The sequence below is a fragment of the Scleropages formosus genome, chromosome 12 (assembly GCF_900964775.1).
Source record: "Scleropages formosus chromosome 12, fSclFor1.1, whole genome shotgun sequence".
NCBI lineage: Eukaryota > Metazoa > Chordata > Actinopteri > Osteoglossiformes > Osteoglossidae > Scleropages > Scleropages formosus.
This window is the reverse complement of record NC_041817.1, coordinates 3,870,695-3,896,517: the sequence shown is the minus strand read 5'-3', so window position 1 is coordinate 3,896,517 and position 25,823 is coordinate 3,870,695. Positions and strand designations below refer to the sequence as shown.

Sequence of the window (25,823 nt, the reverse complement as noted above, 5' to 3'; positions counted from 1 at the left end):
TTGCTCCCATCAAATTTTAGCACTTTTAATGTGAGAAACATAGCAAGAGGCCACACACAAGGGGAATGTTGACAGTTAAACTTATCAAGCGCTAAAGGGCCTTGACTATTTCTGCCACAGTGAACAATGCAATATAGACTTCAAATCCTTTCAACCAGGTGGAACTCATCTATAAATAGCTAAGAAGTGCACTAATGTTATTGTGAGTAATTTCCTCTAAAAAAAAGACCACAAGGAGGGCTTCTCACTGCCTCAACGCAAGTATTTAGTTACAGTGCTTTCCTGTGACCAAAATAAAAGAGTCACTGGGTTTCATTGTTCTGTGTTTCTGCTGTGACAGAGAAATATGCTATGTGGAATGCTGATGATAAATTAATCTGCAGCACTAGATATTTTACGATGAATTACCCCTGAAACAAAAGCTAGGAAAAAAGTATCCAGTAATTCAGAAACATCCAACCTGAACAAACGCAACCAATGTGTTTACATATCAATTTTGGGAAACATGAACTACACTGACAACACACAATATGTATCAACTAATCTGTATAAACGTATGAATATATTCAAAGAAAAGGTGGAATAAAAAAATAAGCAGAAAGCAGGTAATCAGACAAAGGTTATTATTTGCAAACTCAGCAAAAGTATATCAGTAAAATCGACAAAAAATATTGTACACTGATGGTGGCTGATGGAAAGTGACACTATCTGAGACTTCCACTGGTATAACATTTTCCTTCAGCTAAAAATGTCCAGTAAATTTATAATGCACAAAGTTTTTGTCATAAATGATCAATTAGCTGTGTCAATTATTAGATTTGTTGATGAAAAAACAATAAAGAAATGTATTGTGTTGACGCTAAAATACCCAGTGCTTGCTTGTCCATCAGACACTCCACGCTGAAACACACAACTGTTCCACAAACACAGAGGTAATGCTTTGACCGTGCTGGCGTATTTGTGCTCTATAAATAAAGGAGCAATCTCAAGGACAAGACTCAACTTTTTAACCTATAAATCCCCAATCCTGGCCCTAGAAATCAGAAGACAGCATCCAGGTTTTCCTTATTTCTTTACACTGCAAACAAGAACAACAGTTATAATGACCGATAAATAATTTCAGGGTAAATAAATAATCTCCGGTTAAGAATGGGATAATACAGATATAGACCTTTTTGCACAGTCAGTAATGGGAAGCTCTGCTGCATGTTGAGCTACAGGAAGGGGGGCAGTATAGTGGAGGACCTGTAAATCTGAAACCCAACAGAGATTCTTTTGTTTTTCACTTATTAAGATGAAGCTGTTGATGAAAATAATGCATCAGGTTCAGTGAATCAAAGATAGTCCCTACTACTACTAGATATTATGAAGATGCATAAAATACTGTCATGAGGGATAATCAGTTATACTGTTTATTATATGTAGCTTCTTATTTTAAAAAATAATTGCCTAAAATAAGTAGATGCTTCACTGCATTACCCATATTAGAAGGGTTCTTGGCCATTTTATTTGTCTTTCCTGCTCCATTTTAAACAGCCATATTAAATGGGCCAACACTATCAATACATTTAAAAAACAATGGTTAAATAATCCATGTGTGCATTTAATGACTTGACACATAACTATGAAGTACATAACCAATAAATAAATGTAGAGAGCTCTGAATTATTTGTGAAAGATGTCCATTTGCAGTGACAAAATGGAACAAGCAAATGCATTTATTATAGTTTGTTCATCTGCTAATCTTAGGTAATTTTAAAGTTAACTGCATTTTAAGATTGGTAACATATTGGTATTATTATTTCAGGTTGCAATTGCTTATTTTTCTAATCTATAAATGATTCAAATGTCAATAAATGGATAAAAATCCATAAGTGGGTGGAATTTGTTCTGTTTCTTATAGCTTACATTTATATATTTACATTGCTTCAACAGTACATTTAAAACCAGGTGTGTTTTAAACTTTTTTCTCAACGTTTGCTTAAATATGTGCTTCCAGAAAGCAAATGACATTTCTAGATATAGATTTAATCACAGTGCAAGGGATGATGGGTTACTAGGACCTAGGCCAAACTGACTTATGGCTATTTCTGTCTACAGAAAAAAATGTAACTTTTACCTTTCCAAGGTTTTTTGTTTTCCATGCATTTATTTACATTACGTAGTATGTCTGGAAGAAGAAAAAAAAAAGCTGGAGGCTTTTCGATCCGTTTTAAGAAGGAATGAAATCAAACTATTAAATTGGGACCATGGCATTTTGGAAAGTCAATGAATCTCCTCCTAGTGGCTGGTAGCCGGTTGTGCAAAATGCAGTTGTGCACATCTGGACTGTGTGGTCTGCACTTCTTTTCTTGAGTCGGGATAATTTGCGTAGTTCAGAATAAATTACAATTTAAACGGTTTTATTAAAAATACATATCCTATAACTTAAGCAGTATATAAACACGAGTATAATTTTTGCACCCAGCTTCGATACACCCTTCACTGTGATCTCGACTGATCTCACTAAACTTATTTATTTTACATTTCAGAAACCGTCGCCCTTCGCTAAGGCAATACACGGGTTGTATACGCATGTATGTTATATGTTTGCTTTCCTGTAAGGCTCCCTGATCGTGAAACAGATGCAGAAGAATCATCTGCAACCCTCAGAACTTACCCGGGAACTTTGCACACATTCCTGCCTTTCGGGTTCAGCTCTTGGCACAAAGTGGGACAGAGAAGCAGGAGCATGAGCGCAAAAGAAAGCAAAGCGCTCTTTAATTCCATGTTACAAGAAGAAGCAGCATCCTTCCAGGCGGTCCTTTTGTCGGGCATTCCTCCCTTCTCACCAGCGAGAAGTTTCCCTCTGATCTTCTTATTCTTCTCCTCCTCCCTCTTCTGCTCTTTGTTCCACAAATATGCGTCTGTCCCTCGGCGCTGTACAGATGTTTTCATAAAGCTGTAAAAGCGCTCAGATGCAGCTTTATCCAAAGGAGGAGAACATCCAGATCGTGGAAAAGTGTGCAAAGCTGAGAAAAAAAAAGAAAATCCACGTCCCAAAAATGCTGGATGGTACAGCGACACCAATCTAGGTGGAGAAGAAGGGTGGAAAAAAGTTACAAAATCCCAACTTGTACACGACAAGCCTCTTTCTGCGAGGCGCTTTCTTCCCCTATTTTACCGAAACGAAGCCATCTTGCAAATAAATAGATAAATAAATAAATAAATAAATTTAAAAAAAAAGAGAGCGAGAGGACCGTCTTGCGTATGCAGTTGCACAAATGAAAAAAGACAAAAAACAAAGCGCATCTTAGATGTAAAAAATGATTGGCCAACAATTAAAAGTGATTCTTTGGATTTTCCACAGGTTTCACAGTCTTTGGGATAATTTCGTGGATAAAAATGTATCCGACATATGAAAACTTTGCAGCACCAAGAGTCGCATTTTTAAGGGCGGAAATGGAACTTAGAAGAAGCTGTTACTAGGTTGTTTTTTTTTTTCTTCCCTTTTTCCTCCCACTGCAGATTCTCGCTCGCCTCCGCAGGAGTGGCAGGAGGAAATTCCTGATTTGTTACCCTATCTTTGGCACGGGCTGCTGGGAATTAAGCGCGAGGCTCGCTTTTGCGTAACATCTGAGGGCTTCGGGCTGGGGAGTCGGGCGTGAGGCTGGCGAGGGGTGGGTAGTGGGTAGTGTGCAGTGTCTTGAGGGCCGCGGCGGGACCGTCCCGAACCTGGACGCAAGTGTTGGATCACTATCTTTGGGCTTTGCACACGTTTTCATTTCCATCGCAAAAGGATTAACATTAAGAAAAAATACATAAAAACGGAGAAATTACACTTAACGTATCACGCGTAAACAAGCAGTGGAACTCTATGTTCAAAATATAACGATCTGAGTATATAGCTACTTTTCAAAAATTTTGCGCGGGGGGGCTGGGGTGTGCACTACATAAAACGACATACGATACGGAATGTGTCCCGAGCGAATGTTTATTGAAACACCGGTGACCGGTACAAATAGGGACACACTTCATGTACACCATGGGCATGATATGATAGATCTATGGTTACACACTCATTTACATTCCCAACATCCTATATTCCACAACAATTACTTACAGCTAGTAACCTTTTCCGCTCCAAGAGGGGACCCTCAGTAGCGTGGATTTCTACGACATTTTCTAAGTTGGTTGTGAACAATGGTAAACAACACGAAGGCAACACAGCCCCCTGGTGGCCTAAAATGGAAAATCGACATCTTTCAGGGATAATCACTAGCGCATTCCAAGTTCCAATCCCCAAATTTTCCCGTTCAGTCACCAACTTGTTACATATTGAGCGAATCAGAAAATATTAACTGTTCTACTCAATGAAGTTATATACAGTTATACATTAGTAATGAAGCCCACATTAGGCTTGCTTGAAATAAATCCCCCCCGAATTAGGGGCAATACTTAGACAATATTCTCCTGAAACCAGTGAAGAATATATTAAAAACAACACAAATCTGGAAGTGTAGTGGTGCTGAGGTCATAGGCATTGACAGTTCTTGTGCTATGTCTGTACAGAGTTGCGTGCATTTGGAAGTGTTCTTTCCTTTAATCGGTCATTATCACTGTTTATTTGGATGTTGCATATAGGAGAATTCTGCGAAACCTGTACGAGGGATGGGCAACCATGAAGGGAAGTTGCAGAGCTCGGAGCTGAGTGATGGGATGCAGGAGCATGGTTAAGGTACACTGTGTTCTATTTTTGTGTGATATGGTTGTACTTTTAGATATGCAGAATGTAATGTGATTTAAGCTGGTCATGATTAACATCTATCAGGATGTTCATTTCAGAATCGTTCTTTTAATTGCACATCAGGGTTTTGTATTCGTGGAACATTTTGTTTCATGAGAGAAATTTTTCTATGCAGATCAATCTACAATACTGGAAAATGTACTTAATACTTTGAACTCTCGGCCATTTGGCAAAGTCTCGGTGCCGAAGCAGTCTCGTGTGTCCTGCCTAAACGATTTCCAAAGGCCCCTATCCCTAACCCTGACTTCCTGACTGGACATTTGTGGGCCAGGTGAGGTCCTCAATAATGTGTACTCTCAAGAACTTCAAGCTGCTCACTCTCTCTACAGTGGTGTCATTGATGGTAAGTGGGGGGGCAGCATGAGCCATTCTGAAGTTGACAATGATCTCCTTTGTTTTTCCTATGAAAGGTTATTGATTTTGCACCAGTTTCACTTCTTTTTCTGTATGCTGGTCGTCATTTTTGCTGATGAGACCAATTATTACTGTCATGTCATCAGCAAACTAGTTGATTTAGGTGGAAACGTGTTGCAGTACAGTCCTAGGTCAGAAGTGCCGAGCTGAGGATCCAAGATGCCATTTACCAACATTATAATTAGTTGTTAAACACTGGCTTACAAATTGTTACTTTCTAGAATGCCCAGGAGGGGTGGGCAACCACTGGCCCTTGGACCTCCAGAGGTTCTTTCTCCCTCAACCTTCAGTTGGGAGTTTTTGTTCCTTTCCCCGGTGACCAGTAGGTATACTTACAGCTCTATAATAAGTTCTTCATTATGGTAGCCATTAGTTGACTGTCTTCTTTGTTTGTATCAATTTTTCTTGCTGTATGCCTGTGTTAAAGTGCTCTGTGTCACTGCATGAGAAGAGCGCTCTATAAAAAAATAAAAATAATAATAAATAAGGGTGAACAAGAGTGGGCTGAGCAAACAGTCCTATATAGTGCTTGTGTTCAGTATGGTGGTGCTGAAGGTGACTCTGCCGATCTGGACTGACTGTGACCTTTCGGTCAGGGAACCAAGCAACCAATTGCACAGGGACGTGTTGAGGCCCAGCTGGCTCAGCTTTGTCATTAGGTGCTGTGGGATGATCGTGATAGGAGTCTTTTTTCTCCAGGTGTGACAGGGCTGGGTGGAGGGCTGATATTATTGCCTTCTTGGTGGAGCAATTAGAGGAGTACACAAACTGAAGGGGGTCAAGTGTGACAGGGAGGTTGAACATGATATGCTCCAAGACTAATCTTTTGAAGTACCTCATGATGATGTGCATCAGTTCAGCAGGTTGGTAGTCATTCAAGCAGGACACACAAGACTGCTGTGACACCAGGATGATGGTGGTGGTCTTGAAGCATGCAGGGATAAGTGCTTATGCCAATGAGATGTTAAAGATGTCAGAGAGGACACGTGCCGGCTGTTCAACACAGTCTCTGATTGCCCGGCCTGATATTCTGTCAGGACCAGCAGCTTTTTGGGGATTCACTCTGGACAGAGTCTTTTCCGGACCCACTTCGCCCAAGATCTCTCCAGCTCATTTACAGTGTAATTGTTCACGCACCATAACTTCATGAGCATCCCCAGATACAGCCTTTATTCAGCCACTACTTCGGCATTGTATTTTCTTGTTTGTGTATTGGTGGGAGGGTATCAGGATTTGTCTATCCTGTGTTTTATGCATGTACTCAAACGATGAACCTCGGTGAAGCAAGTGGTAGGTAACAAACTAGGTTTACTTGAGACTTTCATGTCTGCAGCTATGTTTCTTTCTCTTAATGTAATTCAAAAAATTACTTTTGTTGAGATGTACGTCGCTTTGGACAAAAGCATCTGCTAAATGAATAAATGTAAATGTAAATGTCTTCCGCACGCTGGCCATTGTCACATGCAGGACATGGTCATCTGGGGATGTTGTTCATTATTTCAAATTTTGAATAGAATTTGTTGAGTATATCTGGGAGGGACCACTGTCACAGGTCTGTGGTGGTGTCTTGTAGTCTGTGATTGCCAGAATGCCCCTGCTCAAGTGTTACATGTCTCTGTTATCCATGAAATGCCTATTGATTTTTTTGTGCATACTGGACCTTTGCTTTCCTAATTCCATGGGACAGGTTGGCTCTAGCCGTTTGTAGGGCTACTTTCTCCCCAGATCTGAAAGCAGAGTCTCTGGACCTTAGTAATGAGCGGACCTCCGCAGTCAGCCAGGGCCTCTGGTTAGCCCTAGAGGTGATGGTCTTAGTAACTGTAACATCTTCAATGCATTTTCTGATGTAGGCAGTCTCCGTCTCTGCATATTCATCCAGGTTTATGTGCTGGCTGTGGGAGGCTGCTTCTCTGAACACACTCCAGTCTACGCATTTACATTTACACTTATTTATTTAGCAGATCCTTTTCTCCAAAGTGGCTTACAAAGAACTCATTTTTCCTCTCTGTGTAAACCAGATCTAATGCAGTTTACCCTCTGGTTGCAAAATGTACATGCTGGTGGAATTTCGGTAGCACAGTTTTTAAATCTGCATGACTGAAATTCCCAGTGATGACAAAAAAAATCCATTGGGATGTGCGGTTTGCTGCTCACTAACAGTGGCATCATACAGATTGCCTAGTCCCTCTTATCAGTCAGTCCCTCTTAAGTGTTGGCAAAATGAATATACAAATATAACCGCTCTTCCATGAAGATAGACACAGCAGTCCTCCATTTCATAATCAGTTGTTCTTCGTACGCAAAGGAAATCCATCTTATTTTATAGTGAGCATACACTAGCAAATAGAATGGACGGGAGTGCAGGCCTGGCAGGGTTAGCCTTTAGCTTAGCATGCATACCTCCACGTTTGCCTCGCTTCCATTTTCTCTCATACCGATTTTGATGCCTCTTCCAGTGGCCTGCCACAGCAGAAGGGAAAAGGACTGCAGGGATGGCAATTGGTGTGCACAGGATGTCATGACTCACAGGGACAATACCCCTCCAAGCCAGAGGAGGCGCCACTCCGTGTCACTAGCCCAGACCCATCCACCTGTTCACAATCTGGTGGTTAGTAAAGTGTAAAAGAGGCAAGTGGGCGAGGATAGATCGCAGATTCTTAGTCAATGTTCCGTTTGTGATTTCTTAGTGAACTGTAGTTACCTGTTTGTCAAATCTTGTTCCATAGCTGTTTATGTTTCAGTCCTTAGTGTCTGTCCTGTCTACTCCTGTGTTTTGTTCTCCTGTCCAGGTCCAGTGTGGTATTTAGTCAAACCTCTCTGTTCAAGTTACACTTACAGATTCATGTTTCACTTTTTACCTTTGTGAGAATACACGGTGTGTCTCTTTGTCCTGTGTTCATCATTTCACTTCTACACTGCACTCTGTAGTTTGCACCATGCACTTATAAATATACTCTGCACATTATACTTTTCGTCCGTGTTCGGACGTAACAGCAGGTCATCACGCATCTATGTCTGGTCATCAGAGACAACTTTGATGTTCTACATGTTTGACACATGATCCCTCGTGGAACACGATGGTGATGGCAGAACTCATGTAGTGGCAGAGCCCCCCTCGGTGTATTCCCGCAGGAATACTCCCTTGTCTTTGCACCCTGAGTCTTTGCACCAGGAGGCTGCTGCTGTGGGTGACCAGCTGCTATTTGAACCAGGTTACTTCACGTCAGCTGAGATTCCAAATCGAAACTACTCCTGTAATGGTAGCCAGAACAAACAGATGTGATTAATCGAATCGACCTAGTCATACTCACTCTACAATACAGGACACATTATTTTCCTTTTACAAGCACCATAACAAACCACAAATTCAATTAAATAAATAAAGAAATAAATACATACATATGTACATATATACAACCGACAACTGCACAAACACACAATCAATTTGTTCTATCTATCCACACAACTACACAAGAAGAATACGCGTTGGGATATAGCAGTAGCAACAAATAAATTTACCGGAATCACAACAAACTGCAGCAACAATCCTGCAACACAAATTTAATGCAGAAACATTACATTGTGCAAGCTGTCAGAGGTGCTTAGTAAAATGAATCACTGTAAGGTTCCAGGACTGGATGGTCTTCCAGTGGAATTTTGTTATGTTTTCCAGGATGTCTTCGAACCAGTCGTTTTACAGATTGCTGAGGAGGTGCTGAGCAGAGGCACACTTACTAAGGGCATGAGGACAGAGGCCTTCTCATTGTTGTACAAGACAGCAGATATGCTGATCTTGCCAACTGAAGGTTCCTCACGATGCTGAGCACGTGAAGAAGGTAATAGCTGATCTGCTCCACTGAGACAAGACTTACTGGGTACTAGGATGTTTTCACACACACACACACACACACACACACACACACACACACACACACACACACACACACAGTCTGAAACTGCTTGTCCCAAGTGGGGTCACGGCGAGCCAGACCCTAACCCGACAACACAGGGCGTAAGGCTGAAGGGGGAGGGGACACACTCAGGACATGACGCCAGTCCGTCACAAGGCACCCCAAGTGGGACTCAAACCCCAGACCCACCGGAGAGCAGGACCCAGTCAAGCCCACTGCACCACCATACCCTCCGTAGTAGGGTGTTCAGTGATTTGGAATTTGCGCCTGGTTCAAGACACAATTGATTGCTTAGGCAGAAGAACGAAAGATCCCCCTTGTATTAGTCAGTGTGGATCAGGGATAAGTGTTTCACCAGGTTGAAAAAACCTTGAGCAGCCTGGTCTTCAATTTCAATTCCTCGAGGTGGGTGCATACTGTCATGCTCATGCCACCAACTCAAGTGACCGCACCTGCCACCAGTCAGAGCGACTGGGGATAAAAGAGGCAGCACAGGGTTGCGGAATCTCTGAGTCCACTGCTCCCCTTGCGAAAGTCAAGCGACAACCATTTGCTCTTTGTTCCTTTAATCCCTCTTTACCCTTTTCCCCAGTTCCCTGATTCCTGTCCTCTCGGTTCCGAACCTCCTGATTCATCTCCTCGAACTCGATTCTTGTCTGACCCCATGGATAATGTCTGCACCTCCAACGATCCTTGCCTGTGCCTGATGATGACTCTTGTCTGCCCCTTGTTCACTTGCTGATAAATAAACAACCCGCGATTGGGTCCTCACTCTCTCCTCGGTCTGCTGTCATTGGTAATAACACATACTGTATGCGTGTACACCGGGGTAGTTTGCTGAGTTACTATTAGCAGCTCTCTTGGGGAGTGGGTGCCCCCTCTTAATAGAGTGAGGCAGGGCTGTCTGCTCCTTCCGCTTATATATGCACTTTATATGAAGCCGCTGGTGGCCACCATTTGCGCCCTCCTAGGAACTGACGAATTGCTCTGACTGGGGAGTGATGGCAAAATGGTGAAGCTGGACCTGTACACGGAAAGCACTATGCTGTTTGTGTGCTCAGACTAGTCATTTGAGGGGCCTGGTGCATGCCTCCTGTGTAGCGTTGAATCTCAGCAATTAGCTTATCAAATACTTTGGCAACTGGAAAGACAAGGAGGACTGTATCGGAGGTTTTACCCATTTTGAGGGTCAACTTCCTTTTGGAAAGTGCTGTCACAGCTAATTGGGAAGAACACTTAGGTGAAGCCAGACTGAAAATGGGATTGTGGAAAACCAGGTTTTCCTTAATAGGAGAGATGGTGACTTTGAAGATTGACATTTTCCTACTCTACCTAGCACTGATGTACCCCTTGCCCCGCTCAATGTGGAGACGGCCTACAAAAGATGTTTTCAGTCTTGTCTGGGGGGAAGGTATGAGTACATGAGGAGGAAAGTCATTTACCTTTAAAAAGAGGAGGGAGGGAGGGATGTGCCTGACATACCTCTCAAACTGGATTGTCTCTTCCTCTCCCAGGTAACAGTCTGGCAGCTCCAATCAAAAATCTTCACCAATACTTTGTGCATCTTTGATTATTTCTGCTGATCAAAGATTTGGTGGTCCAAAACCAGACTGAATGCCAAGACCCTGCCTATTTACCACAGCCTCATTGTAAAGTGAAGTAAGACTACTGCAGCTGGGGTCAAGGCAGAGACCCTCCTCAAGCACAGGGCCTTGTACAAGGGGCTAGACTAGCACAGGCAGGACCAAACTGGTGCTGTTTACAAAGTAAATTGATGGTCAAAGTGGTCCTGTTCAGGTATAAATTCACCAGGCATGCACTCTGCCCACAACTCCAGTGTAGCGAGAACAAAACTCCTGTACACGCATTTTAGGACTGCAGACAGACGTGGGAAGTCTGGCATATGGTGACCCACCTGTGCAGGAAAACTGATGGTTCTGATGTATGAAAAATTGTTTACGGAATGGATCCCATCCACTCAGAAGGCAGTAGATGCCCCGGTGTGAGTGGAAATCAGCATGATAAAGCAAATGCTTAGGAATGTGAGAACCCAAATAGTCCAGATAGTATTGTGCCTGGTGTAAAACTAAGTCACTTAGGGCTATCCAGAAAACTGAGAGAAAACTACAGAAGCTCTGTATCGGCCACAATAATGGGAAGGATTTTGACAGGGAGAGGGAATTAGAGTTAAAGGCTAAGTTAACACAGGTTTATGAGCAACAAGCTAATACCCTTTTTATATCTGCCAAAGTGAAGGATTTTGAGGACAACAAGAAATGCTCCTCCTTTTTCTTTGATAAGGTGAGGGAACCTTACTTGAAGAAATGTTTTACCTCTCTAAGAAATCAACAGAATGAGACCTTCACAGATACAGCCCAAATGCTAGAGGTTGCTGCAGGGTTTTATAGGGATCTTTATGAGGTAAGAGAGACAGACTTGGTGAGACGGGAGCATTTACTAGATCAGCTGCAGGCAAAACTCCCAGAGAAGACAAGGGCCTGTTTAGAAATGCCCATCACTCTAGGTGAACTGTCAGATGTACTTGGTACAATTAACCATCAAAAAGTCTCTGGCCTAGATGGTTTACTGGTGGAGTTTTATTCCACCTTTTGGAAGGTTCTAGGTGCAGTCTTTCTTGAGGTAGTGCTGGAGCCACTGAGCCAAGGTAAAATGACAATGAGCATGAGGGTTCCTACCTTTTGCTGTATGAGAAAAGCGATCAAGCCTATCTCGGCAATTGGAGACCTCTGACTATGCTGTGTGTCAATTACAAAGAGTATCACTGTAATAAAAAGTACCTGAGAAAAGTTATGGCTGCCCTGGTCCATCACAACCAGACATGTCGGGTACCCAACTGATCTGCAGTCCAAAACCTACACCTTATTGGAGACGTTATTGCCTGAGTTGAAGACAGAAAGACCCCTCTTGCGCTGGTGAGTTTGGACCAGTACAAGGTATTTGACCATGTGGACCATTGTTTTCTCTTTAATATCTTAAGCAGATTGGGTATTGGCCCCAACTTCCTGGCATGGATCTGGATGCTTTTCAACAAGATGGGTAGCTGGGTGTCTATCAACTGTTCCCTCAGAGAGTGGGTGCCCCAGTCTAGTGGAGTAAGGCAGGGTTGTCTATTATCCCCCCCACCTCTGCATGCTCTCTATAGAGCTACTGGCAGCAGCCATCTGTGCCCTCCCAGGAACTGACAGTCTGCTCCTGTCACGGTTGCACGTAGCGCGGACGGACTCAAGTGCAGAGTGTTCGGATCGACGTGCACGGAAGCCGAATCAGAATCCATAATCGTAGTCCAGGGGCAGGCGAAGGTCAGGCGATCAGCAAACGTCGTAGAAAGGGCTAGGCAAAGAACGTGGTCAGGAAGAAACAGGCAAAGGGTCGAAGTCGGAATGGGTCTCTCAGTAATACAGTTCGCAGGGAAACAAGGAGGCAAAACAAGGTTCCGCGTCTGGGCTTCCTCGGCTTCCCTCTTTATAGTCGTTCCCATCAGGGAACGGCAGGTGTCGCAGAGGTGCCAGATGTGGAGAACATGACAGCTCCTCCTGGGAGGTGTTGGTACAGTAGTAAGGATTTCCTAGTATGCAGATGATACCTCTCTTTTTTATGATCAATCACTTGACTCAAGTGTTTGGCAAGGCCTCTGGCACAGCCCTCAACCTGGGAAAGACAATGGTAAGATACTTTGGCTTCTGGAAAGCGAGGGAGGATGCCATAGGTGTCTTCTCTTTATACAAAGGTTCCCTTGGAGTGTTAGGAGTAAGGCTCCTTTCAGAGGGATTGGCTTGTGTCAGCTGGGAGGAACGCCTGGCAGCAGCCAGACAGAAAATGAGACTGTGGAGGATGAGGTCTCCTTCCTATCTGGGTAAGGCCATGGCATTAAGGGTAAATATCCTCCCGATGCTGGTATATTTGGCACATGTCTACCCCATGCCCTGAATATGTGTAAGGGATTTGTGAAAGATATTTTCAGTTTGATTTGGGGTGGAAGGTATGAACAGAAGTGTGAGGAGGTAATGTATCTAGGAAAAGACAGGGGTGGGAAAGTAGTAGAGTTTCCTCTCAAATTTGATTTCTCTTTTTCACACAGCTCTGCTTTTGTCTGGCAGGTCCCTTTGAGCATCTGCACCAGCACATTGGAAATGACAGCCATAGATGAACAATGAGGCATCTGTTGAATCTGTGGTCCAACAGTGGACCCAAAGCCGAGATTCTGCCAGTTAACTATTAGATGTGTTTTAAGATTAATTGTGCCACCTTTTTTGTTCTGTTTGTTTTGATTATACTCATGGAGTAGTTTCGATTCTGGCTCTCAGCTGACGTGAGTTAACCAGGTTCAAATTGCAGCAGGTGATGCATATCTGCAGCCTCAAAGTGCAAAGACTTGGGGTGCAAAGACAAAGGAGTCTACATACAGGAGTTCACCAAGGGAGGTCTTCGCCACTATGTGCATTCTGCCATCAACATCTTGCGTCGAACATGTTAAACATAAAAGTTGTGTATGGGAACCAAACTGACCAACATCACCATCATCAGAAACCCAGATGCTCTTGCTGCTATAGTAGCTTGGTTTATCCTCAGCTAACAAGACTTCATCCTTTTTGAACCCTTCTATGGGACTCTGGAACTGCCAGTCTGCTGTGACAAAGGCTGACTTTGTCCTGACCTATGTCTCTCGCCTATTACTGGACCTCTTGACCTTAACAGAAACCTGGATTACCCCAGATAACACAGGCACACCTGTAGCCCTCTCCACCAACTACTCATTCTCCCCCACCCTCACATCCCTCTGGCAGAGGTAGAGGCACAGGCATGCTCATATCTCCCCAGTGGAAATATTCTGTTCTCCCTCTCCACCTGCCTGACTTGATTTGCATTGCATCTTGTCTCTATTAGTACCCTCATCTTGATGTGGTTGTTTTCTATCATCCTCCTAGCCCCCATTGCCACTTCCTGGATGACCTTAACATCTTGTTGTCCTTCATGGGACAATATTCCATTGATTCCCCTGGGTGAATTCACACACACACACACACACACACACACACACACACACACACTTTCTGAACCATTTGTCCCATACAGGGTTGCAGGGAACCGGAGCCTAACCCAGCAACTGAGGGCATAAGGCCAGAGGGAGAGGGGACACACCCAGGACAGGACGCCAGTCTGTCACAAGGCACCCCAAGTGGGACTCGAACCCCAGACCCACCGGAGAGCAGGACCCGGTCCAACCCACTGCACCACCGCACCACCACACCACCACACCCCCCTGGGTGAATTCATTTACATTTATTCACTTAGCAGACACTTTTCTTTTCTCCAAAGCAACTTACAATGGATACTATGTAGCATTATTAGCCCACACACCTTATACACCAAGGTGACTTACACTGTTAGATACACCACTTACAATGGGTCACTCACCCCTACATCAGTGAAACACACTCTCTCTCTCTCTCTGTGTCACTCACACACTATGGGTGAACCTGAATAGCATGTCTTTGGACTGTGGGAGGAAACCCATACAGACACAGGGAGAATATGCAAACTCTACAGAGACTGAGCAGGGATCAAACCTACGTCCTCTCGCACCACCCAGGTGCTGTGAGACAGCAGTGCTACTCTCTGTGCCACCGTGGTGCCCATATTCAACTTGCATGTTGAGGACATATGTTCAAGCAGCCCTCTATAGCTCCTACAGTCCTTCAACCTCTCCCAGGCCTTCTACTCACAAAGCCGGCAATCACTTTGACCTTGTCTTCTCCCGTAACTGTGGCTGTCCTGCACTCTGTTACTCCGCTGCATGTCTCTGATGATTTCATCATCTCCTTCCGTCCCTGTATCTACACTAATTCCTCTCTTGCTTCAGCACTCATTGCCACCTTCCACCGCCACCTAAAATCTCTCTCACCTTCCTGGCACAGTGTCCTCTCCCCCTTCTATTGCACAATTCTCAGAGCTGCAACCAGATAATGCTACTAACATTTTCTTCTCTGCCCCATCTTCCTCTCTGGACTCTCTCTGTCCTCTAACTTCCAAACCATCACACTCCAGTTCCACCCCATGGCTGACCAATATACTACATGCCAAGATGACCAAACTCTAGGGTGCAGAGCGACAATGGCAAAAATCCAAGACTCGCACGGACCTGGATGTTTACAAAGATCCTTTAGCAACCTTCCATTCTGCTTTTTCTTTAGCTAAAACCATCTTCTTCCACAACAAAATACAGTCCCAATTAACAAACCGCACAGACTCTTTGCCACTTTCTCATTCTACTCTGCTCTCTTCTGCCTCCTCCTCCATCTTCTCTTACTGCTGAGGATTTTGCTTAGTTTCTCAGAGACAAAGTCAACACAATCACAGAGAAGTTCTCAGCATCTGCCTGCTTTAATCATGCTGGACCGCTGTACAAAGCTACACTCTCTGAATTCAAGCTCTTGTCAGAAACTGAAATATCTGACCTCCTGCTGTCTCCCAGAACCACCACCTACTCCCTCGATCCCATCCCATCAACACTCCTACAGACCATCTCCCCACACCCCTCCACCTTCATCTCTAAGATCATCAACTTCTCGCTCTCCTCTGTTTTGAGTCCAACCTATCAGATGGATTCTACCAAATGGTCTGGCGGGGCTCCCGTACATCTCCTCAGCCTCTGTCGACTGGTGTTCCGCAGGGCTCATTACTGGGCCCCCTACCCTTTTCAATCTACACCTTTTCCCTCAGCCCTATCGCCACCTCTCACGGATTCAACAACGGATTCAAATAATTATGTATTGTGTGGAATGTGAATGCTTATTTATTTTTTGTAGAACTGTACTTTAGTAGTGGGTTTTATCACTGTTTAAGCAGCCTTTTCAGTTTGGCTCCCCTGTGCACTTTTATAAGACATTGTTATTTTCTTGTTTTTATTGTGATATTGTTTTTATGAGCTTGGTATATTGTGCTGTATGTTTTATAAGATGCAGAAAACTCTAAAAATGTTTCATTGCCTTTTGGGAGGCCATTGCTTCATCACATGTGCATGATGTGATGTCTCATTACATGGTTTGACTATTAAGAGAATATTACGTAGGTTGTTAAGTGTTATAGCATCCGGACAGGAGTCCGGTATGGACGCATGTTGCTGTTACATCTGAACACGGACAAAAAGTAAAATGACCCCACATGCAGAGTCAAAAGTGAAACGTGAATCTCTGAGTAGGACCTGAACATGGAGGCATGACGGAATACCGCACTGGAACACGGGACCAGGACTAGAGAACAAGAGGCAGGAGTAGACAGGATGGGCACTCGGGACTGGAACACAAACACCTATGGAACAAACTGAGGAAACAGGGAACTAATGATCACTAAAAGAGCACAACAGAAATGCTGATTAAGAATCCGCAACCTATCCTCTGCTGCTTGCTCCTTTTATAACTCAGCAGCAACCAGATTGTGAACAGGCGCATGGGTCTGGGCTAGCGGCACTGAGTGGTGCCTCCTCTGGCCCATAGGGGTATTGGCCCTGTGGGTCATGACAGGTGAAAAATTTTACTTGTAAGTTTTTTGTTTTGTTGTTTTATGAGTATTTTATATTGTAATTCATGGTGAGGAAATTATGTTTTTATGGAGTATTATGTTACTTTTTTACATGTACTGAATGGACAGTAGAGGGTGCTTTTCAAGTAAGGGAAATTACATGTATGTTGTGACGTGTTATTGGTCATTTAAATTTAATGGTGATTTAAATGGATTATAAACCTTCAAGCTGAGAACACATCTATTAATACTCACCGATATCTCTCACTCTGTGCTGGTGTTTCAATAAATGTGTCACAGAAGAGTGTCCATGCATCCTTTACGCCATCCAAATCTAGAGCACCATACGCTACAATATGGCGAGCCAGTACTTTACTTATGTTCTTGTGCCTGAGCTTCCACCATGTCATGTTCTTTTTATGTGCAAACACACTTGGTGATTAAAGTCTTTGTAATGGCAGCAATTGTAACCTTAACATTGTAGGACACTTTGGAGAAAAGCATCAGCTAAAAGAATAATTGTAAAGGTAAATGTAAAGATCAACACCAATAGTAATAATGGGAACATTCCATGGGTCACTGAACCTAGTAGTGTGACTTTCCTTGATAAAATTGCTGCGTAAATAAGTGACAAGTTGCTGGTGTTTCATGTGGGTGCTGCCTGCGCACACTCCCTGTCTGCGCTCTAATACACTGCACAAGGTTCTGGAATCTCATTGAGCCCACCCCTTCTCCTGCAACAGCCAGCGAAACCCATTTACCTTCTCGTCCTTACAGTCCTTCCCCTTCTTTTGTCCTTCGTCCCCTGGTCCCTGAGTTCTTGGTTTCTGATCTCCTGCTTTGTCTGATCAACCTCGATTCCTGTCTCAAGCAAAGAACAACGTCTGTGCCTCGAACAACCTTTGCCAGTCAAACCTCTGGGTCAAAAAGCAACCGCCCAAACCACTATGCAACTACCTACACCTTATCATCCTCATGTTTTCATTACTGTTTCTTGACACTGTTTTTATGTGTTTGGATGGTGTTTGTGGAAATATTTCTGCATACAGTAATACACAAGGTAAGATGTTAAAACCTTTGTGCTAAGATTATGGGGAGTGCACACAAACTCCTAACCAAACAACAGTGCTTACTTCCTTCTCAGTATCTAATACGACTACCTCAATCCACCAACCATTTTATCTAATCTTAACTAGCAATCCTTACTACTCAAACCTCTTCACAGTACCTCTACACACCTGCACACCACCACATAGTAGCCATGAATGCTATCCACCTCACCAGGGTTCACCGCATATACTTCACTGCGGTTGTCAAGTGGGCACCTTCCTTTGTCAGTGTCACAGACTGAGCTGTGACAGGCAAGTTGGTAACAAGGAATCAGTAAGACGCCGGCAAAATATCATCAATAAAGTGTTGAACCTTGTTGCTGTTGTTGCCTGTCACATGCATTTCACCTTGTACTACTACATTGCTTGTTCTGGCCTAGTATTCCATTTAACACTTTCTGTTTGAACTAGATTGAGTGCCGAGAAAGGCCTACCGGTATCTGTCTGTTTGTCATTAACTAATAACATTTCTTTTATCAAAGTATGACAAGTACATGCAATTGGTTGTGAAAAGTAAATGCATTTATTGTATTTAAAAATTATTTCCATAAACTTTTTGCTTACCATACAGCTATCTGGCATTCTGTGGTGTTTAGTACCTTGTGTTGTAAATCAGATGGAATGAACCATTTGGGGTATTTCTAGGTGGGAGTCCTTGGGCACAACCAACTAGACAGGGGTGTTTTATTGTGTAATGTGATAAATGTTTTTATAAGTTGTAACGTAGGGTTATTTATAGTAGAAAATGTTTTGTATTGTTTGTATGTTTTAGTATTTATGTTGGATGTAATTTTTGGGGAAATGTATTTTGGAATAGTTGAGGCTGTTATGGTATAATCAGAGGGTGGAGTTACTGCTATATAAGTTTGTATTAAGTCACTAGGAGAGGTTGCCAATTGATGTGAACTTATGCAGACAGACTCTCATGCAGTAAACAGGAGAGCTATGCATTGCTGTTGATGCAAGGGGTTAAGCCCATGACTCATAGGCCTCATGTTCTTTGTAACTTAATGTTTGTTTTGTACTTGGCTGGGGTTAATGTGTTTTGAAGAATACCTTTTAGTAAAGAAAAATAAACCTTTTTTTGGTCCAGCTACTTCAATTCTCCACTGCTGCCTCCACCCGTCGTCCATACCCCCACAGTTGGTGTTTCATTGAATTGAGCCCACAACCTCTCCAGAAGGCTCAATGCAAGATCTGGCATCCCAGACCCACTCCCCTCCATGCTCACAGCACAGTCCCAGTGACTCAGTCCATCAGAAGCCTCACTGGTCCTGTCACAGGGGCCTCAGTGCCTCCAGTTCCATATGAGATCCAACCAGACTTCAACCAAAATACATTTAAATCACCCATTGCCACCCATTCCAACCACCCATTGACCACCCTCCAACCAACTTACAACAGTCAAAATAATCCTGGTAACAACAGCATAAGCAAATACCCACAAGCTTAGATCTGCTTTCCCCAAGTATTCTGCTACCTCCTGAGCCACAACCACTGGCTAGATCTTTGCGCTGCCTCAGGCAAGTCTTTTAACACTATCTTTAACGACCAACCTCTAAAACTAAATTCCAACAAAAGCAACGTGGTTGATTTAGCAACAAACTCTCTTGCATCTACCTCCACCAGTCTAATAAAGGACTGCCAGCCTCACTCCCTCATCTCAGCAGCCAAGTTAGCATACTTCAACTTCTTCCTGTCGAAGGCGTCCTCCATTGTGTCTTCAAAACGTAATGTTAAATTATGTCTATAAAGTTCAGGAAAGCACCTCCCCCCATTTAAAATTTTGGGAAAGTACCTCCTGGTTTACAGACTTTTGATAAACGGACCATTCAGGAATTAATTAGGTCCATATAAAAGAGATACCTGTATTGCCATCAAAAAGGAATTGTAACAGAGGTTAATTTACATACCAGCTTTGATTAAGGGCTGCGATATTAAACAAAATGAAAACCCTTTAATTTCAAATCAGATGGAAGGTATCTCAAATAAGTTTGGTAATGTCAGTAGATTCATGCAATGAGAGTGTTCAATTCCAGCACAAAAGTTTTCTGCTTAAGACACTGCACATCTAAAACCAAAAGGCAGCAGGTTCTTATATTGGAAGGGGCCTTTCTGCTGCATCTTGAGACATAATTCGTAATTACCCCTGAGGAAAAAATAAATATGTTTGCCTACTGATAAAGTATAAAATGGTGTCATCCATGTAAGTTTGCTGAAAGCAAAAGGACTGTAATGACTGGTGCAATGTAAGGAAGTTGCAAGCGTGCGCATGCACACACAGACTTTTTGTAGGGGATCTGTTATGAAGGGTTTCTTAATAAAGAAATCAATTGTATTGAACTTCTAGCTCATTTTTAACACCTAAAATACATTATAAGATTTTGTTCAAAACATAACTGTATATGTATATACAGTATTTCTGACCTTTATTGTAATGACTTCAGACTGGTAAGCAGCAAAAATATGACTGAAATAGCCTTTGCTTGTACATAAATCATTAAAATATTTCTGGTGTTTTGGAATTAATAACATTAAGTTGATGATTAACTGCATTTTGCCAAATAAAGGCACATTTTCTCTTTAATCTTTCATCCTAAATGATTATGCTTTGAATTCACTATCCTTTGTATCATTAACCTCAGTGTCACAGAATGTTTTCTTGTTAATGATTTTTTGCCCTAGCTGCACTCTATGTGAAGTCAGTGGCAGAGAAGAGAATTTTATATTGCCACAATAGATTTAATTGCCTAGTGGAAAATTTATTTTGACTGCTATAATATGCAGTTATTTTTAACTGAGAAAAAGTCATGTAGCGGTTTTTTTATGAGGTTAAAAAAAGAACAAAATAATACAGGATCTGTTCATGTTTGAAGTTATGTGGTGCCATCATAATACATACACCTTCAGAACCACTTGTCCCATACAGGGTCATGGGGGAACCGGAGCCTACCCGGCAACACAGGGTGTAAGGCCGGAGGGGGAGGGGACACACCCAGGATAGGACACCAGTCCATCACAAGGCACCCCAAGCAGGACTTGAACCCCAAAGCCACCGGAGAGCAGGACTGTGGTCCAACCCACTGCGCCACCACAGCACCGCCATCATAATAATTACTATAAATACGTGTAATTAGTGAATTGTTAAACACTGTAATAAAAGCAGACTTGCTCTGAAAAAAGGGCAATTTAAATAAAATTCTATTAGCATATCACAGAAGTCCAGTTAAGCCTTTTTTTGCATGATATTTCAGTGCAAAATTTTAGGTAGTGTTTTAACTAAGAAATTAATCAAGATTTCTAATTCTATGCAATGTCTAACTGCTGACATGTCATTATTACGATAGGCCTAGAAAGCAGTTGATTAAGAGAAGGAAGATGAGAAGGTAAAGTCAGGGGCTTTATCTGTGCATTATGACCCCCCAGGGGCAATACCCCACAGGCCAGAGGAGGCACCACTCACTGCCACTGGCCCAGACCCAAGAACACACACACACACACACACACACACACACATTTTCAGAACCGCTTGTCCCATACAGGGTTGCAGGGAACTGGAGCCTACCCAGTAACACAGGGCGTAAGGCCAGAGGGGGAGGGGACACACCCAGGACGGGACGCCAGTCCGTCGCAAGGCACCCCAAGCGGGACTTGAACCCCAGACCCACCCAAGAGCAGGACCCGGTCCAACCCACTGCGCCACCGCACCCCCCATAGACCCAAGAACCTGTTCACAATTTGATACTTGCTGAGATATAAAAGGAGCAAGTAGCGGATGATAGGTTGAGGATTTTTAATCAACACTTTCTGTTGTGCTCTCCTTATGATCAGTGGTTTCCTGTTTTCTCAGTTTGTTCCATAGGTGTTTATTTTCCAGTCCTGAGTGCCTGTCCTGTCTGCTCCTGCCTTTTGTTCTCCAGTCTTGGTCCAGTGTTCCAGTCTGGTTTTTCGTTATCCCTCCGTGTTCAAGCCGTACTCACAGATTCAGGTTTCACTTATCACCGTTGTGCGAATACACTGTGTGCCTCTTTGTCCTGTGTTCATTGTTTCACCTCTACCCAGCACTTCACAGTTTGCACTATATACTTCTAAAACCACTCTGCACGTGGGGTCATGTTACTTTTTGTCCGTGTTTGGATGTAAAACCAGTGCACGTCTGGGTCGGACTCCCATCCGGACGCTACGCCGTGTGTTCTGTGTGCCTGTCATCTGCATTGCAGTTATGTAATCGGTATGGCTGAGGTGCTCTTTGATATGCATCACTCTTGTTCTGTGCAAAGTGGTTGATGTAGGAATTTTGATAACTGCAGTAGTACCTACCATGATCAGCATCCAAGTGTATGCCAGACATAACCTGCCTACTAGATGGCTTCTGTTTGGATGGGTCTTGCTCCAAGATACTTGATCCAAAGGACAACAAGTGGCAGGCTGCTTCTCGGCCTTTTGGCTAAGATCAAAGTGCAGTACCGTGGTTTGCTGTCAGGGAGTGTAAAAGAGAATTTCTACAACCCTTTGAAGGGCTTTTTACAGCACTTTCAACCCGGCCTTGGGATGCACCAGGGGATGAAGGCATTGCAGACGTCGGCGGGGAGGGTGATGATGATGCCGGCAACTGGAATGAATACCACGATGACGACGACTGCAGTGAGAAAGAAGACGACCATAGCCTTGGCGGAGAAGATACCGGCGAGGACGAAGACAACCGCTGGGGGCACGAAAGACATGTAGACTGGATTAATGAACTCCCATGCCCCCTCAATTATCTGTGAGAGGGTAAAAAGCTGGTCAATCTGAGGTTCATCTATTAGCTGGAGCCTCCTTTCCAACACGTTGGCATAGACTTTCCCAGAGTAGGCTGAGAAGTGTGATACACCGATAGTTGGCACACGCTCTCTGGCCCCTTTTCTTAAAGATAGGGACCACCACTCCAGTTTGCCAATCCAAAGGCACTGTCCTCAAGGGCCATGCAACATTACAGAGGCATGTCAGCCATGACTTCCATTAGGGAAATGGACTCTGACAGCCTGGAAGCCTCTGGCTCTGACTCCTGTAAGGAAGGCATACCTCTCGAGTTTCTAAGAGTTCCTCAAAGTGCTCCTTCCACCTCCCGACAATGTCCTCAGTAGAGGTCAGTTTCTTCACCCTTGCTGAGCACAGCTTGAGCGAAGCTCCTCCGACCCTGCCTGAGCCACCAGATGGTTCTCCAGCACCTCTTTGAAGGCGACCAATAGTTATTTTCCATAGCCTCTCCAAACTCCTCCTCCCATGCTCTGGATTTTGCGTCTGCAACCGCAAAAATATATCCAGTTGGTATCTCTCAACCTTCCGCACCAGTTCCGGCTCCTTCCCCACCCCAGCGAGGTTACATTCCACATGCCAAGAGCCAGTTTCTGTCACGAGGCCACGTACCACCCTGCCCGCTTCTGCCACCTGATTCGTATTGCACCCAACCCCATGTTGGACCTTGCAGGTGGTGGGCCCACATGGCCTCCCACATTGCCTTTTCAGGCTGAGCCCAGCCAGGTTAGAAGAAAGAAAGATCATTCTGAAGTCCTGACCAAGCGCCTGAAGAAGGTAATTGTCGACATGGTCCATCGTGACCAGACGTGCAGAGTACCTGGGCATTCTATGCTCTGGAATTTGCACCTGGTCCAGGACGTGATCGTCTGGGTGGAGGACAGAAAGTTCCCCCTCACGCTGCTCGGTTTGGACCAGGAGAAGACGTTTGACGAGTGGATCACTGCTTCCTACTTAACACCCTGAGCAGATTGGGCTTTGGCCTTAATATCCTGAGGTGGGTGCGTGTACTCTACACTGAGGTAGGTAGCTGAGTTACCATCAATGACTCCCTCAAGGGGTGGGTGCCCTAGTGGAGTGGAGTGAGGCAGAGTTTGTTCTCCCGGCTCCATTACGTTCTTTACGTCGAGCTCCTGGCAGCCGGCATTCATGCCCACCGGGGGATTGATGGCCTGCTCCTGCTGGGGGTTGGCGGTGAGGCGGTGAAGCTGGCCCAGTACACAGACGACACTACATTGTTCCTGTGCTCGGACCAGCAGATATGCTTTTGAGTTGTTTGACAGGAAAGCATTTCGGTAGGAAAGAACTCATCTTGGCAGGACACGCTTTTGAGCAGTTAGACAAGTAAACATTTAACGAGGCAGGAACTCACCTTGACAAACACGCTTATAGGCAGTTAAACATTCTGTTGGGCAGTTAGACAAGTACCCATCTGAGTAGTCAACCACTCATCTTGGCAGACAAGCTTTTAAGCTGTCAAGTAAGCATTTAAGTGGTCAACAACTCACTTTGAAAGACACGTTTTTGGGCAGTGAGACAGGTTAGCATTTCGGTAGTCAACAACTCATCTTGCCAGACTCGCTTTTGCGCTGTTAGACAAGAACGCATTTTGGTAGTCAAAAACTCACTGTGACAGACTTGCTTTTGGGCAGTTAGAGAAGGAAGCATTTTGGTTGGCAAGAACTCGCTTTGGCAAAAAGCACTGTGTGCTGTTTGACAAGTAAGTTCGGTAGTCAACAACTCATTTTTATAGACTTGCTTTTGGGCAGTTACACAAGTACGCATTTCAGCAGGCATGAACTCATCTTGCAGGCACACTTTTGAGCATTTACTGAAGTAAGCATTTCAGTAGGAAACAACTCATCTTCACAGATTGCATGGTGACATAGCGAGAAGCGCTACTGTTTCACAGCACATGCGTGCTGTGAGAGGATGTGGGTTTGATTCGTTTGATTCCCATTTAGTTTATGTGGAGTTTGCATGTTGTCCATGGATTTTCTCCAATTGCTCTTCCACACTCCAAAGACATGCTGTTCAGGTGGATTGGTGACTCAAGTTACTCAAGGTGTGTGAGTGTTAGAGAGTGTTTGACTCTTGTGTGAATGAGTGACCCATTGTAAGTAGTGTATCTAGCATTGTAAATTACCTTGGGTGAATAAGGTGTTGGCTGGTAACACTACATAGTGTTCACTGGAAGTTGCTGTGTCACCGCATGAGAAGAGCGCTCTATAAAAATAAATTGAACTGAAATGCTTTAGAGAAAAAGACGATGACTTTAAACTAAAGGTTAATTTCATTTAAAAATGTATTCTTATAGATCATGTATAATACACACGCACACACACACACACACACACACACACACACACACAGACTGATACCGCGGCAAACCAGAGCCTAACCCGGCAACACAGGACCCACTGCGCCACCACATCCCCTTCATGGATAATATTTAAACAAAAGTATGACAAAGATTATTTAGCTGCAATATTACACACACACACCATCTGAGACTGCTTGTCCCATACAGGGTTGTGAGGAGTCAGAGCCTAACCCGGCAAGCCAGGGTGAAACCCTGGAGGGGGAGGGGACACACCCAGGACTGGACGCCAGTCCATTGCAAGGCACCCCAAGCAGGACTCAAATCCCAGACCCATCAGAGAGTAGGACCCGGTCAAACCCACTGCGCCACCACGCCCCCCGCCTGCTGCAATATTATTATGTCCTAAATGTGAAATGTTACCCATTTAATATAATTAATATTTAACTGAAGCAGTTCACAAAGGTGTCCATGATGTTGGTTCTTAGTTCTAGCAGCTACAACCCGAAACCTAGAAAATAATATTTATTATGGGATATATCATTTCTAATTCTAAATAATAATTAAGTCTAGTTTTCTTTAGACTGGGTTATTCCTGTAATTACTTTAAAATTCTAGAAAAAAACTTAATGAACGCGGTTACGTAGTAAAAAAAAAAAAAAAAAAAAAAAAAAAATCACCAATAAATGTCGGTTTTGTGTTTGTCTTTCTTGCTGTGATGACCGTAAGGTCCCTCGCACTCTTCCAGCTGAACAATGACATTAATATTTTTGGTTTAATTATGTATTTAATTTCTAAATCGTCCTGCGTTGATAACAAAAAGTATTAAACCGGAGCCTAAGCCGACAACACAGGGTGCAAGGCTGGAGATACACCCAGTACGGCACGCCAGTCCGTCGCAGAGCACCGCATGCAGGACCCGAACCCCCTAAACAGCAGGCACAGGA

General features: G+C 43.8%; 1 protein-coding gene across 2 annotated transcripts in view; it reads right to left on the bottom strand.

Annotated features, from left to right (window-relative positions):
- Positions 1 to 4,159, bottom strand: part of scarf2 (scavenger receptor class F, member 2) — a 41,787-nt gene extending 37,628 nt beyond the window's left edge. The window contains exons 1-2 of one of the 2 annotated variants that reach the window (XM_018740512.1): positions 4,103 to 4,159; positions 2,660 to 3,070 (exon numbers count right to left, since the gene is read on the bottom strand). In XM_018740512.1, coding sequence (XP_018596028.1) covers positions 2,660 to 2,937 — 278 coding nt within the window. In that variant the 5' untranslated portion in view covers positions 2,938 to 3,070; positions 4,103 to 4,159. Of the gene's footprint in view, positions 1 to 2,659; positions 3,610 to 4,102 lie in introns of those variants that run through there. The other variant, XM_029256717.1, reaches the window with a different exon arrangement.
- Between the last annotated feature and the right edge of the window lie 21,664 nt (positions 4,160 to 25,823).